The following is a 15,024-nucleotide window of genomic DNA, read 5'->3' as shown; positions in this document are numbered from 1 at the left end:
TGCGTCAAACGTTAGGCTTGCGAAACAAACTTCATCCTAGGATTCCCTGTCACGATCCTCCAGGGTATCTTTGCTGGGTCAGTCTCTTCTTTTTGGTACCCTATGCCCTTTCTCTTTCTTGGTTTTCTTTTTATTTCAGTAGAGTTCAATCTCCAGTAGTTTCCTTTACAAACGTTGGTTGGGAGGAAAAATTTTTTAGACTTCACGTATCTCAAATTTTTTTTTTTTTTTAAGTAAGCTCTACACCCATCATGAGGCTCAAACTCACGACCCTGACATCAAGAGTCACAGGCTCTACTGACATTTTGAGGGGCCCCTCAAAATGTTCTTATATTCTGCCTTTATACTTGATAAATAGTTGGCTGAGATAGAATCCTAGCTTGGAAATATTTTTTCCTCAGAATTTTTACTGTATTGTTTGTTTCATTGTCTTCTAGCTTATAGTACTATGGCTGAGAAAGGTTAATGTCATTCCAATTTCCAATCCTTTGTTTGTGACCTGTTTGGAAACTTTTATTTATTTATTTATTTTTAAAATTTATTTATTTTGAGAGAGTGAGAATGAGAGAGAGTGAGAGTACATGAGAGGGGGGAGGGTTAGAGGGAGAAGCAGGCTCCTCGCTGAGCAGAGAGCCCGATGTGGGACTCGATCCCGGGACTCCAGGATCATGACCTGAGCCGAAGGCAGTCGCTTAACCAACTGAGCCACCCAGGTGCCCTGTTTGGAAACTTTTAGCATGCTCTCTCTAACCAATGACTCCCTTAGTATGGTGGGTCTTTTCTCCCCCACTCACTGTGCTAGTTACTTAACTGGCCCTTTCCACCTAGAGTCTTGTATCTTTTTTTTTTTTTAAGATTTTATTTATTTATTTGACAGAGAGAGAGACACAGCGAGAGCAGGAACACAAGCAGGGGGAGTGGGTGAGGGAGAAGCAGGCTTCCCGTGGAGCAGGGAGCCCGATGTGGGACTCGATCCCAGGACCCTGGGATCATGACCCGAGCCGAAGGCAGATGCTTAACGACCGAGCCACCCAGGCTCCCTAGAGTCTTGTATCTTTTAGTTCTGAGAATTTTTCTCATATTAATATAATGTCTTCGCCTTCATTTCACTTTAATGTGTAAGAGATGGTCTCTAATTTTTAAATTTTACTTTCATGGAGATTTCCTCAACTTTATCTTCCAGCCCCTCTATAGAATTTTTATTTCTATCTTTATTTTTAATTTCCAAAATCTTTTGTTTATATATTTTTTTAAAAGATTTATTTAAGCGCCAGCAAGTGAGGGGAGGGGCAGAAGGAGAGAATCCTTAAGGAGACTCCCAGCTGAGCACAGAGCCCGTCATAGGGCTCAATCCCAGGACCCTGAGATCATGACCTGAGCCAAAATAAGAGTCAGATGCCTAACAACTGAGCCACCCAGGCGCCCCAGAACAAGGTAATACTTTTTAAAAGAAATAATATACAGGGGTGCCTGGGTGGCTCAGTCAGCTAAGCGGCGGATTCTTGATTCCCTCAGCTCAGGTCATGATCTCAGGGTCATGAGATCAAGCCCTGTGTGGGGCTCAGCACTCAGCTGGGAGCCCCTCCCCCATTCGTGCTCACTCACTCTGATAGATACATTAATAAAATCTTTCAAAAAAAAGTATCACCTTGTTATTTCTTACATGTAATATCTTATTTCTCTGAAATCAACCGAGTTTTCAAACGCCCTGCACTGTCTGCCTGCTTCATTTCTCTTTGCTGTTTGCATTATCTTAGAAATTCACATTGCAGCATTCCTTCAAATATTTACGTTCTTTGCTATCAATTTATACCTAACAGTGAGATAATAAGGAGGTATTTGGAAGTTCTATGTGAACAGGCCTTGCCATCTGATGAGCTTCTTTGTGAAATGCCTGTGAGAAGACCGGGAAGTTTCATTTGGTGGTATTTTCTCTTTGATAGATCAGTTTCTTCAGGGAAGGACGCAGAGAACAAGGAAAACGCTGTTAAGTCTCACTATGCAGGATATAATCACTCATATATTCCCTGCTTTTGTAAGGGTGCATTCTCCTCCTCTACCGTGTCTATGGCTAGGATCTGAAGCCTTCCTGGTTCAGTTTCTCCAGGGAATGATCCTGTCTCCTGGCTGGGTGGGCTAGCACACTCATCTCATCAGCACTCAGTGCTACCATTAGAAAGAAAACAATCTTTGTCAACATGGTAGACAAAAATGGGTACTCTATTTTAAATTGCCTTTGTTGGGTGCCTGGGTGGCTCAGTTGGTTAAGCGGATGCCTTCGCTGCAGGTCATGATCCCAGGGTCCTGGGACTGAGCCCGATGTAGAGATCTCTGCTCAGTGGGGAGCCTGCTTCTCTCTCTCCCTCTGTCTGCTGCTCTGCTTGTGTTCTCTGTCAAATAAATGGATAAAATCTTAAAAAAAAAAAGTGCATGTTTACTATTGAGGATGAACATTTCTCCGTGTATTTATTTACATTTTATACTTATTTTATAAAATAACCCATTTGTTTCCTTTGTATTTTTTTCCTATTAGGATAGTCATTTTTTTTTTAATTTCCAAGAGTTCTTTATATATATTGGAAATATGAATTGTTTATCAAATAAATATACTGCATGTTCCTTTTGAGTTTTTAATTTTTTTTTTTAGATTTTTGTTTTTTTTCTTTGAGCAAACACAAAAATTTCCTGTTTTTACAAAATCAAACCTATAAAATGTCCCTTTTCTGATCTCTGCTGTGGTATCATGCTTGGAAAATTGTCTGACTCCAGTTTCATCATATTTGCTTCCCTTAAATAATGAAGGCATCGAAGAAGCCGCTACATTTTCACTCACCCAGATTCTAGTGAAGAGCATCTCTGGAATCAATGTGATGGCACACACACTCAAAGAGCATACTGCCATTCTGCTTTTATTTCCTGCCTTCATTTAACAAAGTGAGCTAAAACGTGTGAGGAACACCAGTACGTCTGAACTGTGATTATGCTGGTCAGTGGTTCTCAGGGTGTGGTGTGGGGCCCCCTGGGAGTCTGAACCTTTTTAGGAGGTCCACAGGTCAAAACTATTTTCAATAAAACTTAAAACACTGAGCTATTATTTGCCTTTTTCTCATTCTGTCATGTGTTCAGTGGGATTTTCTCAAGGCTACAGGGCATGTGATGACATCACTGCTCTGATGGCTAATGGGATGTGTACTTATGCATTCTGTTTGCTAGTCATTTCTAAGGTGGCAGTTTGACAGCATAAATAGATTTCAGAGATTAATTCCATTGGTTCTCAGTCCGTTTACTGTGCGGTTGCTCCCTACTTTTTGTTTTATCTGCTGTGATGTCTGTGTATCTGCACCGTTATTTTTTTTCAATACACAGCTCTTCTGAAACCCTCTGTCTTCCTTTATGCCTTACTGAAATACAAGTACACGCTGTGTTTTACTTTACATTTTCTCAATTATTGAGTTTTAATTTCTAATCAAAGTCAATAGCTATAACCCAAGTAAACAAAAGCTCAATAATTAAAAAATGTAAAGGGGTCTTGACATCAAGAAGTGTGAGAATTACTGGGTTTGATCATATTGTGTTACCAAACAATTCAAAAATCACACAGGTTTATTTCTCCTTTTACATGGTCATCTTAGGTCAGCTGGTACTCAGTTGGCCGTGTCCTCAGGACCCACGTTTCAAAGAGCAGCCACCTTTGAACCACTGCCAGTAGCCAAGGCAGAGGGAAGGGCAGGAGACAGACCCTCTCTGGCTCGCACCAGCATTTAAATGCTTCAGCCTGAGGGACGCCTGGGTGCCTCAGCCTGTTAAGCAGCTGCCTTCATCTCAGGTCATGATCCCAGGGTCCTGGGATGGAGTCCCACATCAGGCTCCCTGCTCAGCGGGGAGTCTGCTTCTCCCTCTGACCCTCCCCCCTCTCGTGTTCTCTCATTCTCTCTCAAATAAATAAATAAAATCTTTAAAATTAAAATAAATAAATAAATAAATGCTTCAGCCTGAGCAGGATACACTTCACTTCCATGCATATCATTGGCTAGAACTAGTCCCAGGGGCTCACTCAACCACTGGAGACCAGGAAGTACAGTCCTACCACGGGCCGGACAACAAAGAACCAATAATGTTCAGTGCACAGCACTTAAAACTAACACGATGATATTTAATTCTGTACTTTGAAGACCTAATAGAGCTTGCAAGCAGCAACTTACACATCATACTTATATTCATTTTAGGAATCGGAAAGCCACTAGATCTGTTGCTGAAGCCCATATTTTCCAGCTCAAACTTCCAGGCTGTCTCTACACCGCTGTATTTCAGGAAAGCTCCACAAACTATGTTCTATTGGATTTTGGGAAGTTTGCCTAATTACCACAATTGACGATTCATTACTGTCCGTATGTTCCATGACAATCTGATTGAAATAAACTGTATCAGCTAATAAAACCTGTAATTTTTTATGATACTTGGTGCTCATACAATTTAAAGGAAAGAGCAGATTTCAGAGCTAATTAACACCAAGACAGCATGGGTGCTTTGTCCTGAGTAAGAGCTGTTTCATGATGAGGAGGGGTGTTACAGATTACTTGGTGTCACTGAAGAGAGCACAAGGCATGTGCTCATCAGGCACTAAACTGGACTTGGAAAAATTTCCTCCTTCATTCTGAAAAGGTTCCCACTACACAGTCTGAAGCTTCACACAATAAAACCTCTCTCACACACAGCCCTGCCATGTTCTGATGCCATTTTCCCTGCTCAACAGCCTTCTACAATGTTCATTTTCATGTGGAACACCTTTGGAGGATCTGGAAATAAGCTGGGGTTGATGTGCAAAAGCAAGACTCCAACAATGTACACAGACTCACCCTCAACCTTGAGCACAGGGCAGACTGTACTAACTCGTTCTGCCTGACCCATCATTGTAAGGAGCATCTCAAGTAGAACAAGATTTGTGAGACTAACCTATGTAGTCTACCCTAAACGTTCAGCTCTGACGAAAAAAAAAACTACAAAAACAAATCTAATCCATTTGAAACATATTTACTTTTTACTAATATTATTGATGCTAGTACAAAACGTGATAAACAACTAACCTTCTCCCACTGCAGTAAAAAACTGAAGAGGAACAGAATGCCTGCCAGATGAAAAGGACAAGCCCAGCAGGGCAAGCCCTCTCTTCCAGCACGGTCCCCAGTCTCTGCGCACCTTAGCTTACTCCGAGAGTGAGCATAAAGGCATGCATTTGAATTTGCTCTCTTCCTCTTGTATCTGACTTTGAACAATTCTCACAAGTAAAAATTTAGATTTACCAAATGACAACTGATAAACTCCTACCAATAAATTCCTCTAGAATGATTTGTTGCCAAAATTGCAATGTGATCTTCAACACAGATATTACATAAAGTAAAAAGCACCTGGACAAGGTGGGTGTGATGTTAGCAAATATTTAACTCTTCCAGTCAATACGTTTACTGAATGCCTGCCCTGTTCTAAGTACCGCAGGAGGTACAACAGAAATATAATATTAAAGATTACAAACGAGGTGTGCATTATGTGTGTTTCCCCTAAAAGACCCATACACGTGGATTTAACTAAACAAGACAAAAATGCTAATGTTAATGGTGGAGAAATAAGTTCAGGGCAGTCAGAATTGAAAGAAAACTCCATGAAGGTGGAGGGATCTAAATGGGAACCCAAAAGGTGGATTTTGATTTGCTTTGGTGTCCAAGACAGGCTGGGGCATTTCAGGGGAAAAGAACATCCTGAGGAACAGGCCAGTGTTGGAGACAGAGAGAGAACACTGACCAAACTGACACAGAGCAAAGGAGTCTATGTAGGACGCTGGCCGGAAATTAACTTGGACATCCATCCACCTGCTCATTCATTCAGTAAACACTGGCCCTGTACTAAAGGATATAATGGTGAATCAGATAGCCACGGTCCCTGACCACATGATGCTTACTTTGCAGTGGAGGCAAGCAGAACGTCATCACAAGGTAGGCAGAAAACACGTTAAACATCTAATTTATTAACATGGATCCAGGTGGGGCACCTGCGTGGCTCCGTCAGTTGAGCGTCTGCCTTCGGCTCGGGTTATGATCTCGGGGTCCTAGGATCGAGTCCTGCATCGGGCTCCCTGCTCAGTGGGGAGCCTGCTTCTCCCTCTGCCTCTGCTGCTCCCCCTGCTTGTGCTCTCTCTGCCGGATAAATAAATAAAATCTTAAAAAAAAAAAGATTTAAAAATGGATCCAGCAGTTTGACCTCTACCCAATAAACAGCGGGAAGCCACAAAAGGTTTCTGGATAGGGAAATAATGTGATCAGTACTGTTTGTTAATATTAATTTGGTACAGCTTGACTATAATTGACAAAAATCAAAACCAGAGAGACCTATAGAAAACTATGGCAGAAATGTAAGGTTGAGGTTAGGACGGCTGGTTGGTGGCCCAGGAGTCCAAGCAGAAACAAAGGATCACAGTTGGCTGGGGGTCAAGAGGAGCCTTCGTGAGCTGGGTGGGTCTGTGGGACAATGGAAAGGGGCTCAGTCCCATATGGAGAAAACAAACCAAAGAACACATCTGGGGTTCTGGCTCAGATGTGTGGGTTGGGGAGGAACTGAAAGCATCAGGCTTTGGGGGGAAAGGTGAATTTGAACACCTAAGTACAATGCCCAGAAGGCAGGTGGAGATGCAGGAGAAGCAAGAGATTATAAAAGAGCCAAGCTCAAGAGGCCCAAACCTGGGGGAATTGTGAGGATGGAGAAGGAGTACCTGGCAGGGTCAGGAAGGAGGACAAAGAGATCATCCTAGAAGCCAAAGCTGAGGGAGCTTCAAGGCTGTCTGCGGCAGCACAGACGCATCCACACAAAACGCTTCTGCTGGTGTTTTCCCATTTAAGGCTTTAACACTCAAAACACCTTGAGATTGGCACCAAAGCCTCCATTTTACAGGTAAAAACAGTGAGGATCAAAAAGACTAAAAGTATGGTCTGAGAGGGAGAAGGAACTTTCCAGACTATGGCCCCCTGACCCAAAGGCTAGCTGGAGATTAAGTGCCTGTGTGGCCCGGCCCAGACCAAAGCTCGGTTCACAGAGTGAAAAGCTGCAGAGAAGGAGCAGGTACTCATAAAGCATCTATCACACAGTGAGCTCATCGAAACTGTGTGAAGAACTCTGACAGATCAATAAGAGCATTCCTTATTAACTTTTATGCTCATGATACTAATAAAATATACCGGCATTTACTTTACATAATAACACGCCCATTACTATGCAGAGCACTTACATGCATTCTTGCTTAATTTTCCCCAAAGCCCTAGGACAGTGAAATTATTGTCTGGATTTTATGGATGAAGAGACGGGCTCAGAGAGGGTAAGTGGCTTGCCTCTATCAGGCTGCTAGGAAGTCAAATTCAAACCTGACTTCAAGGGCTTCACTCTTTAAGCCGCCAACCCCTTTTGAAGCTGCACCATCATCTCTGCCTTTCCAAATAATCGCCATCAAAGGTGCATAGGTGCTTCCCACGGAGGTGCTGGGCTATGTGGTTTCAGCTGTCCTTCTAGAAAATCCCTGAGCACTGCCACAGCTTTCTGGAGTACAGGGGTCAAGCGGACACGCTACATGTTCTGTGATTTTTGAAAAGTCAACTTCCTACGGCCATTTTATTATTAAAAAAAAAATACTTTGAGAGAGCGAGGGTGAGTATGGGGGTGGGGAGCCGCAGAGGCAGAGGGACAAGCAGACTCCCTGCTGAGCCCAACATGGGGCTTGATGCCAGGACCCCGAGATCACCATCTGAGCCGAAGGCAGACGCTTCACCGACTGAGCCACCCAGGCGCCCCCTACAGCCATTTTAGATTCTGCTTTGGGAAGGTAGGCTTAAGAGAGAAATCATGAGTAAGTCAGAAAAGCTAAATAGGAGGTTGATCAAACAATTCCAAGTTTCTACAACTAGAGGTAACCTAAGTTAGTTGTCATACATAGAAGGAAAAAACTTACAAAATTTACAGAACTCATTACCCCCAAGATGGCAATACAAGTCCCCAAAAAAGATTAGGCAATCAGTAATGACAGAAGTTTACATACTAAGAAAAAGGCAGGCCCTGGTCACCTTCAAGGTTTATGGAGCGGGGGAAATCCTGTCCTCCATGCCTACCTCTGCTGACGACAGAATGTGAGAAAAGGAGCCAAAGGAGCAGAAATGATTCCTGATCAGAGGTCATTCCAAGGGCTGAGGAGAGATTTTCTGACTATTGTACAATTTGGTTTTCATTTCTCTTCCTGGTCATGTCCATACGTGTATTTGGTGCCCTTGAGACACAACAGTAAATAAAAAGGCCAGCATCTTAGAGGAAAATGAGCCCCAGTTCCTTTCTGGGTCAGAAGTGATGGTTCAGATCCTATCTTCAGATAAAGAGCTTGGCTTATTTTTTCCAAAAAGCCTGACCTTATACTTTCTCTCGTCCATGTCCATCTGTTATATCCTGCCCACTCATACAGACTTCTTGTGGTTGAGGTCTGTTGGCATTTTACTACTGAAGAATGTTCTGGCTCCTGCAAACTAGGGAGGGGACACTGTATACACGTTGCATGCAGAAGTGGTTCCAATAGTCCAAGAGCCAAAGAGGACCCAGCTACCAGGAGATGAACTTGGAGGAGGCTCCAATCGCCTTCAAGGGAACGGGAGCTTTATAAAGTGTGGGCCACAATGGTGGTAATAAAGCAGCAGTTTCCCAATGGTCTTTTCCCCTCCTGGTGCCCCCTTTTAAGCTTTTATGCTATTTTATTTATTCATCCCTGTTAATTGTCTTAAATCCTCTCTTGAACAAGGTAGGGTATAAATAAAATCAAAATTAAAGTTTAATAAAAGTAAACACTAAAATTCCACAGCCAAGCAAAACACGTTGTGCGTCCCATATTTTCCTTATCCATTGTTTACTACTGAACTCACAGCAAATATAAAAGCTTTCAACTGAATTCTCTTTAACAAAGCAAAAAAAAAAAAAGGTATTTTGGTAGATAACGCAGAACTAGAGCATTAAAATTTCAAGAAGCAACTGTTTAAAATGCCCAAAGCAGAAAGGTAATAACTAGCTTATGGTTCATTAAAGCAAACACATTTTTAAAATTTAACCTCATGGTGTTTGCTAATCATATTATAAGATGACATTTGGAACTAACTGGGTAACCTACGAACTCCCTCCCCACCCAGAAGCAATACCACCAGAAGCCTCCCTGAACTCTACCTGGGCACTCTCCTGACCCAGTGCTGTCTTGTCGCTTGGCCTCTGATCAGGGAGGGCCTTCCCTCCCTGCCTGGCCCCTTAGGAGCTGACAGCTCACAAGAGCTACAACTCTGGATCCCACTCTGCCTTTAGCCCAGATACTCACCCTCTCTGGGACTATCCCTTCTCCACTAACTCCTGAGCTTGGCTCCACCTTCTGGGAGCTCCTCCCCCCTGCCTTCCCCCATGAAACTCATGACTTTGCAGGAAGCAGAGTTCTGAGAGAGAACTGTCTTTTGAAGATAAGAAACTCAGTATTTTGAACAGAAAGAGAAAAGAAACCTTTAGGAATTCATAACCTGACGCTTAGCATAAATTCTGGCACTATGTTTTCTTATTAATATAACAGACGGATAGCAAATTGAGCCAGGATCAGGTTTACCAAAGTTTTCTATGTACATTGTATGTCTTTTAAAATAAGCAAAACCTCATGCTTTATCAAAATTCAAGAAATAACAATAAATATTAAATGGACATCTACTAGTACCAGGCAGTGTATCCATATCCCCGTCACACTGCAATACTCCAGTATACAACATCCAGGCTCACAGTAAGTTCCTAAGCCATTACTGCCTGTTCCCTACATTTCAATGTCAAAGAAAACGGGAAGCAGAAAGGGTAGACTACTGGCCCAGAGGCAATATCTGAGCCCCGCCCCCGTAAAGTTTCCGATACAGGACATTCTGGCGGCAAAGCTGTACAGTGTGGCCTCCCACTCTCTCAGTAACTTGGAAGTACTGCAGCACATGAGTGGAGCCTTGAAGAGGTTAAATGATTTGTCGCCCAGGGGCAGTGCGGGCTGCGACTCCTGCTCCTACTGACCTTGCTCCTCAGCCTCTTCACTTACAGGGCACCTTAGGAAGGGGATCATCTGCGTAAGTTCGGTTTTTGGATAACCAAGGCCTAACGCTACCTGCTGAATGCAGACGTTTTAAGCAGAGTCACTGTTATAAATTCCGGACTTTGAACATAATGTAGTTGATGGGAAACTCACTTAAGGAACGACCTTCTCCGACCTATCTTGGTATCTCTCCTTAAGATTAAATTACCTGCCCATCACAAGGTTAGATAAGCAACAGACGAGTGAACACACAGCACCTTGCTGCTGTAGGATCCTAAGTGTGCACCTGGCTTGGCTGATAACATCTACACTCAACTTCTACAGACATCCAAGCCATCCTGGTTGCTGGGCTGCGTGAAGTCCCCCTAGGTCATTCCGGACAGTGGCTAGCAGACCTTCCTCTACTGCTCCAGCCCATTCCATCTGCAGTCCAAACCTGAATGTTTAGTCCCACTCTGACTGTAACCTCCAGCCAGAGAAACCCAGACAACCAAAAACTGTGGAAAGACCAACATCCTCTAAACCAGGGAAGGAATGAAAATGCTGGGACTGTGGGGGAACTTTTCCTTGGTGGGTGACAATTTCGCAATTCTAGTTTCAAGGCTGGTATGGAAGGATGACATTCCCAGAATACTGACCTCCATATATGGACTGCAAGGAAAAAGCCTTTTCACATTAAGTTTATCTTTTACTTAACTATGCTTTTTAAAAGTGTTTAAAACTTGAAGAGACTGGCCCCTTTAAAAACTAAACTGATTGGGACCAAAGATCTTAAAATGGGTTATAAACACTGCTGAATGTCATGCATAAAAATGAAAGTTTCTTTTAATGGCAATACAACACTGATAAAGTAGGAATTTTAATCAATTAGGAATAAATTCAGTTTAGAAGGTGTCAATTAAAATGTCTATAAAATGTATAAAGATCAAGAAAAATTCACTGGTCAGGAATCCTTTCTCCAAATAAATTTTGGAAAATCATCTCAGAAATCGCACATCAGTTAGATTTTAGGCACCTGATGACACATTTGACTACACTAAACCAGAGATGCCAATCTGGTTTTAATGTGCCCAGTTAATGATAACTTACTCCCTCTGCTCAGTGTGACAACAGCTCTACTCTGTAAACAGGAAATCCAGAACAGTGGAGAAAGGGAATCATTAAAGATCAGTCTTGTTTAGAGAGGCATTTGGTCCTGTCTAGCTGTCTGCTTCACTCTCTGAAATACAATATGAGGGGATATTTTGAAGTTTAAAACCTGGAAAAAGAGATTTGCAAGCTGATTTTTGACATTTCTGTATTACTCCAACTGTAACCATACATTAGGCTTGTAATTTTTAAAATTTTAAATAGAACTTCCTGGTTTTGTGTCAGGTTACTTCCATTTGAGATCTCTAAGGAAAAGTCTCTGAACTTCCTGAACGCAGTGTTGAAGGTACTCTCTTGAAGGTACTCTGAAGTACTGGCAGGAAGGGGGTCTTGCCTCCTTAACCATTAAGGTAAACCTAAATGAATGACATCAAGCTATAGAACTAACAGCAAATACATCAACAGATGTAAGAGTTAATATTACTTCCATAACTCTCCAACTAAATCATGCTATTTCAACTTCAGGTTGATTTCTGAACCCCCCCCATCCTATTAAATATCAAGTCCAGAGATCACCTTGCTAGCTATTCTTCCAGTAGAATCTTGAGATAAAAGCTGCCCACCCTGACATTTCACACTGAGTTTGTTGACAAGGGGAATGCAAAGTGACTTCAGAGAGAGAACATGTTTCACAGGGATTTCACCCACAGCCATAAATATGAGAAGTGCCGTAACTCACTGGGAAAAGTAAGATTTTTTAAAAGAAATATTTCTTTGGTTCCCACTCATCAGTCCAATAACAATGACAAGTCTTAAGATTCCAGCAGTTTCAAGGGTATACCTTTGACTAATGTTTACTGAGGACTCTGGCCAAGCCTATTATTCTATTATCTTTTTGAACATATGCACCTAAGATTCAGTAACCTGGTAAATGGGTAAATTGCTGCTCAATTACTGATAACCCAGACTACAAATGAGTGGTAAGTAAGGCTGGTTTCAAGGGTGCCTGGGTGGCTCAGTCAGCTAAGTGTCTGCCTTCAGCTCAGGTTGTGATCCCAGGGACCTAGGATCCAGCCCAGGAGGCGGGCTCCCTGATCAGCGGGGAGTCTGCTTTCTCCTTCTCCCTCTGCTCTCCTGCTCTCTCTCAAATAAATGAAATCTTTACGAGATTTATTTACCTACTTATTTGAGAGAGAGAGAAAGAGAGATGGAGAGAGCATGAGCAGGACCCTGGGATCATGACCTGAGCCGAAGGCAGATGCTTAACTGGCTGAGCCACCCAGATGCCCCATAAATAAAATCTTTAAAAAATAATAATAATAAAAAAAAGGCTGGTTTTCAGAAAAGCTGGTTTCACTTACTGCTTTGCTTCTAAGAACTGGAGAAAACTTAGTAACTAGCCAAACAGCTCCATTCAAAGGGAAAGGAACTGAAGGCCAAATAAGTGATTTACCCAAAGCCTTACTGTGTTTTAGTTACAAGAACCTCCAGGTGCCTATGGCAGCCTAACATGATTTGCAGTTTCCCCAGATATTTCATTGGACGTTTTCCTAATACAAGGTGGCTGATAGGGATTGTTATGTGGGTGCCCAAGGACACAATACCAGAATTGGCAGCTCTGTAGTCTGGTAATAGCAGCAGAGTGTAGAATTCAAGAGCTGAGGCTCCAGTCAGACTTCTCAGGACTGAATTCAGGTTCCTGCACTTTCTATTGGTCTTTCTTTGGGCAAGTTACTTAAACTCTCTCGGCCTCAGTTTTCTCAGCTATAAATCAAGGGTTACCACAATACTTACCCCAGGGGCTGGGCTGAGAATTATACAAGGTAAGGTAATAGGAAATGTTCACTCAGCGTGGTGCCCCTGCACAAAGCAGTACTCAAAAAATGTTAGCTATCACTGACACCGTGCACACCAGCACTAATGGACAACACATATTTGACAGGCTTTGCCCAAAGTAGTCAGACTTGGCTAATTATGATCACTGGGAAAACTGAGATGGAATTAAAGGTTCTCTAAACCCAACAGCTTGGAGATAAACGATCCGCCTTATGACCTGACCTTGGAAGCCTTCCTGCCCTTCACGCTGATGTCAACTAGACTAGTCAACAAGAAAGGAAACTTACTGGGCCCCTACTACATGCCAGACACAGAGTGAGGCTCTTTTACTGGGTGAGCAAACAGGGTGCAAACACTTGGCGTGTGGAGAGGGGCGCGCATGCTGAGGCCGTGCTCGGGGCACCGCTGCTCTACTGGCTTTACAGCTTCTTCCTAAACTGCGACCTCCGAATTGAGGCTGTAGGTACGGGAGGCTCTTCCTTCAATTTCTGGACAGCCGCTCTGGGGAGAGGAGGACACAAGACACGTGCCTCTGGGCCTGGATTCACGTCAACAGCGGGACGTCCCCATGAATACTCGGGAACCCTACAGACGCCGTGGGAAGGTTCCCTCGTGGCCTTGACCTTGGTGCCTGAGACTCCCGTTTCCCATTCTGCCGGCCGGGGGCGATGACACAGCCCCTGGGCCGAGGCAAGTTTGTGAGCCGGGCGAGGCACCGGGTCCTGGAGGACCGGGAACCCCACTCCAGTAGCCTCCACCTCGGGGACCCTTTCCGTCCCGTGGGTTCCAGGACCTCTGGCCTTGCTAGGATGCGGCGCCCCGGCCGCCGGGAGCAGGGGCAGAGGCCGGCCGGGACACCCCCGGCGCAGGGTTCGAGGCAGTGGGGACCGCCCGGTCGGCGGCCGGTCGCGCATGTCGGGCGGGGTCACGCGGCCTCCCCGCTGGGTCCCGGCCGCCCGTGGCGGGGTCGGAGCGGTGGCCGCCAGCCCGGCCCTCCCGAACAACTGGGCACGGCCTCCGCCCAGACGGCGTCCCGCCGCAAGCCTCACCTCCCTGCGCACGTTCAGCAACGAGTAATAGTCTTCATTGTCCAGCTCCTCCTCGCTCAAGGCCGTCGCCATCTTCGCAACCTTTCACCCCGCCAAACCGGCAAGGCCGTGCCCAAGAGGGACCGGCGAGCCGCGGCCCCGACAGCGCGGGCCAGCCCGGCTGCGCCACAGCGGCCCCTGGCGGACCGGAGGGGCGCCGCCGCCGCCGCCCGCGCTTCGCAGCCGCACGCCTGCGCCCTGCGCCCCCGCGCCGCCGAGGGCGGGATGCGGCGGCCGGGGTCCACCACGTGCTGCCCGCGGACCTAATCCCAGCCGGCCTCCCGGGGGTTCAACCAGGACCAGACAGGGAGGCTACGGTCACAGCTGGGGGTTCGTCCCCTCTGTTCCCCGAGACACCTCCCTTGTCCCCCACGCCGGATCCCAGTGCGGGGAGCGTCCTGTCCCAAACAGCCGTGCCCAGGCCCCCCACGCGAGTCCACCCTGGCCGGAGGCTCCTCGAGGCCCCACCTGCTGACTTCTCTTTGCACAGAAAACCTCCAGAATGGGATTTATTCCTGCCTCCATTGTTCTTCGTCTTTTCCACTGGCCATCCAGAACCCTGCTCAGAGGACGAGCCTCCTCAATGTCGTTTTTTTGTTTTGTTTTAATTTATTATTGCCCTACGTTTAGGAACACCTGGCCATTTTTTCTGCTGCTTAACTGACAAGGCAATGCCCATTTGGTTCCCAATAGAATTGTCTCTGGGAGGCATCTATACCTACAGTCCCTATCCCAGAGCCCTCCTCTTGTAAATTTCTACCTTATAATTTAGCGGTGCAGTCTAATTGATTTCAACCTGGTGCCTCTTGTTTGGCGCATTATTAAAGATGTCTTGGTTACAATCATCTAAATAATTTAAATGTCTTCGAAATGATGCAATTATCAAGAGAAGGTGGA

At 44.8% G+C, this 15,024-nt stretch overlaps 1 protein-coding gene across 2 annotated transcripts in view; it reads right to left on the bottom strand.

Annotated features, from left to right (window-relative positions):
- DNAJC11 (DnaJ heat shock protein family (Hsp40) member C11) overlaps positions 1-14,179 on the bottom strand; it is a 75,072-nt gene extending 60,893 nt beyond the window's left edge. For both annotated transcript variants that reach the window (XM_028108388.2, XM_028108389.2), the window contains exon 1: positions 14,089-14,179. In XM_028108388.2, the coding sequence (XP_027964189.1) occupies positions 14,089-14,160 (72 nt within the window). In that variant the 5' untranslated portion in view covers positions 14,161-14,179. The remainder of the gene's footprint in view (positions 1-14,088) is intronic.
- Positions 14,180-15,024: the final 845 nt, after the last annotated feature.

This window comes from Eumetopias jubatus, unplaced genomic scaffold, assembly GCF_037043125.1.
Source record: "Eumetopias jubatus isolate StellerSeaLion01/CBP00866 unplaced genomic scaffold, mEumJub1_p1.0 scaffold_4, whole genome shotgun sequence".
NCBI lineage: Eukaryota > Metazoa > Chordata > Mammalia > Carnivora > Otariidae > Eumetopias > Eumetopias jubatus.
This window is presented reverse-complemented; position numbering and strand designations above follow the sequence as displayed.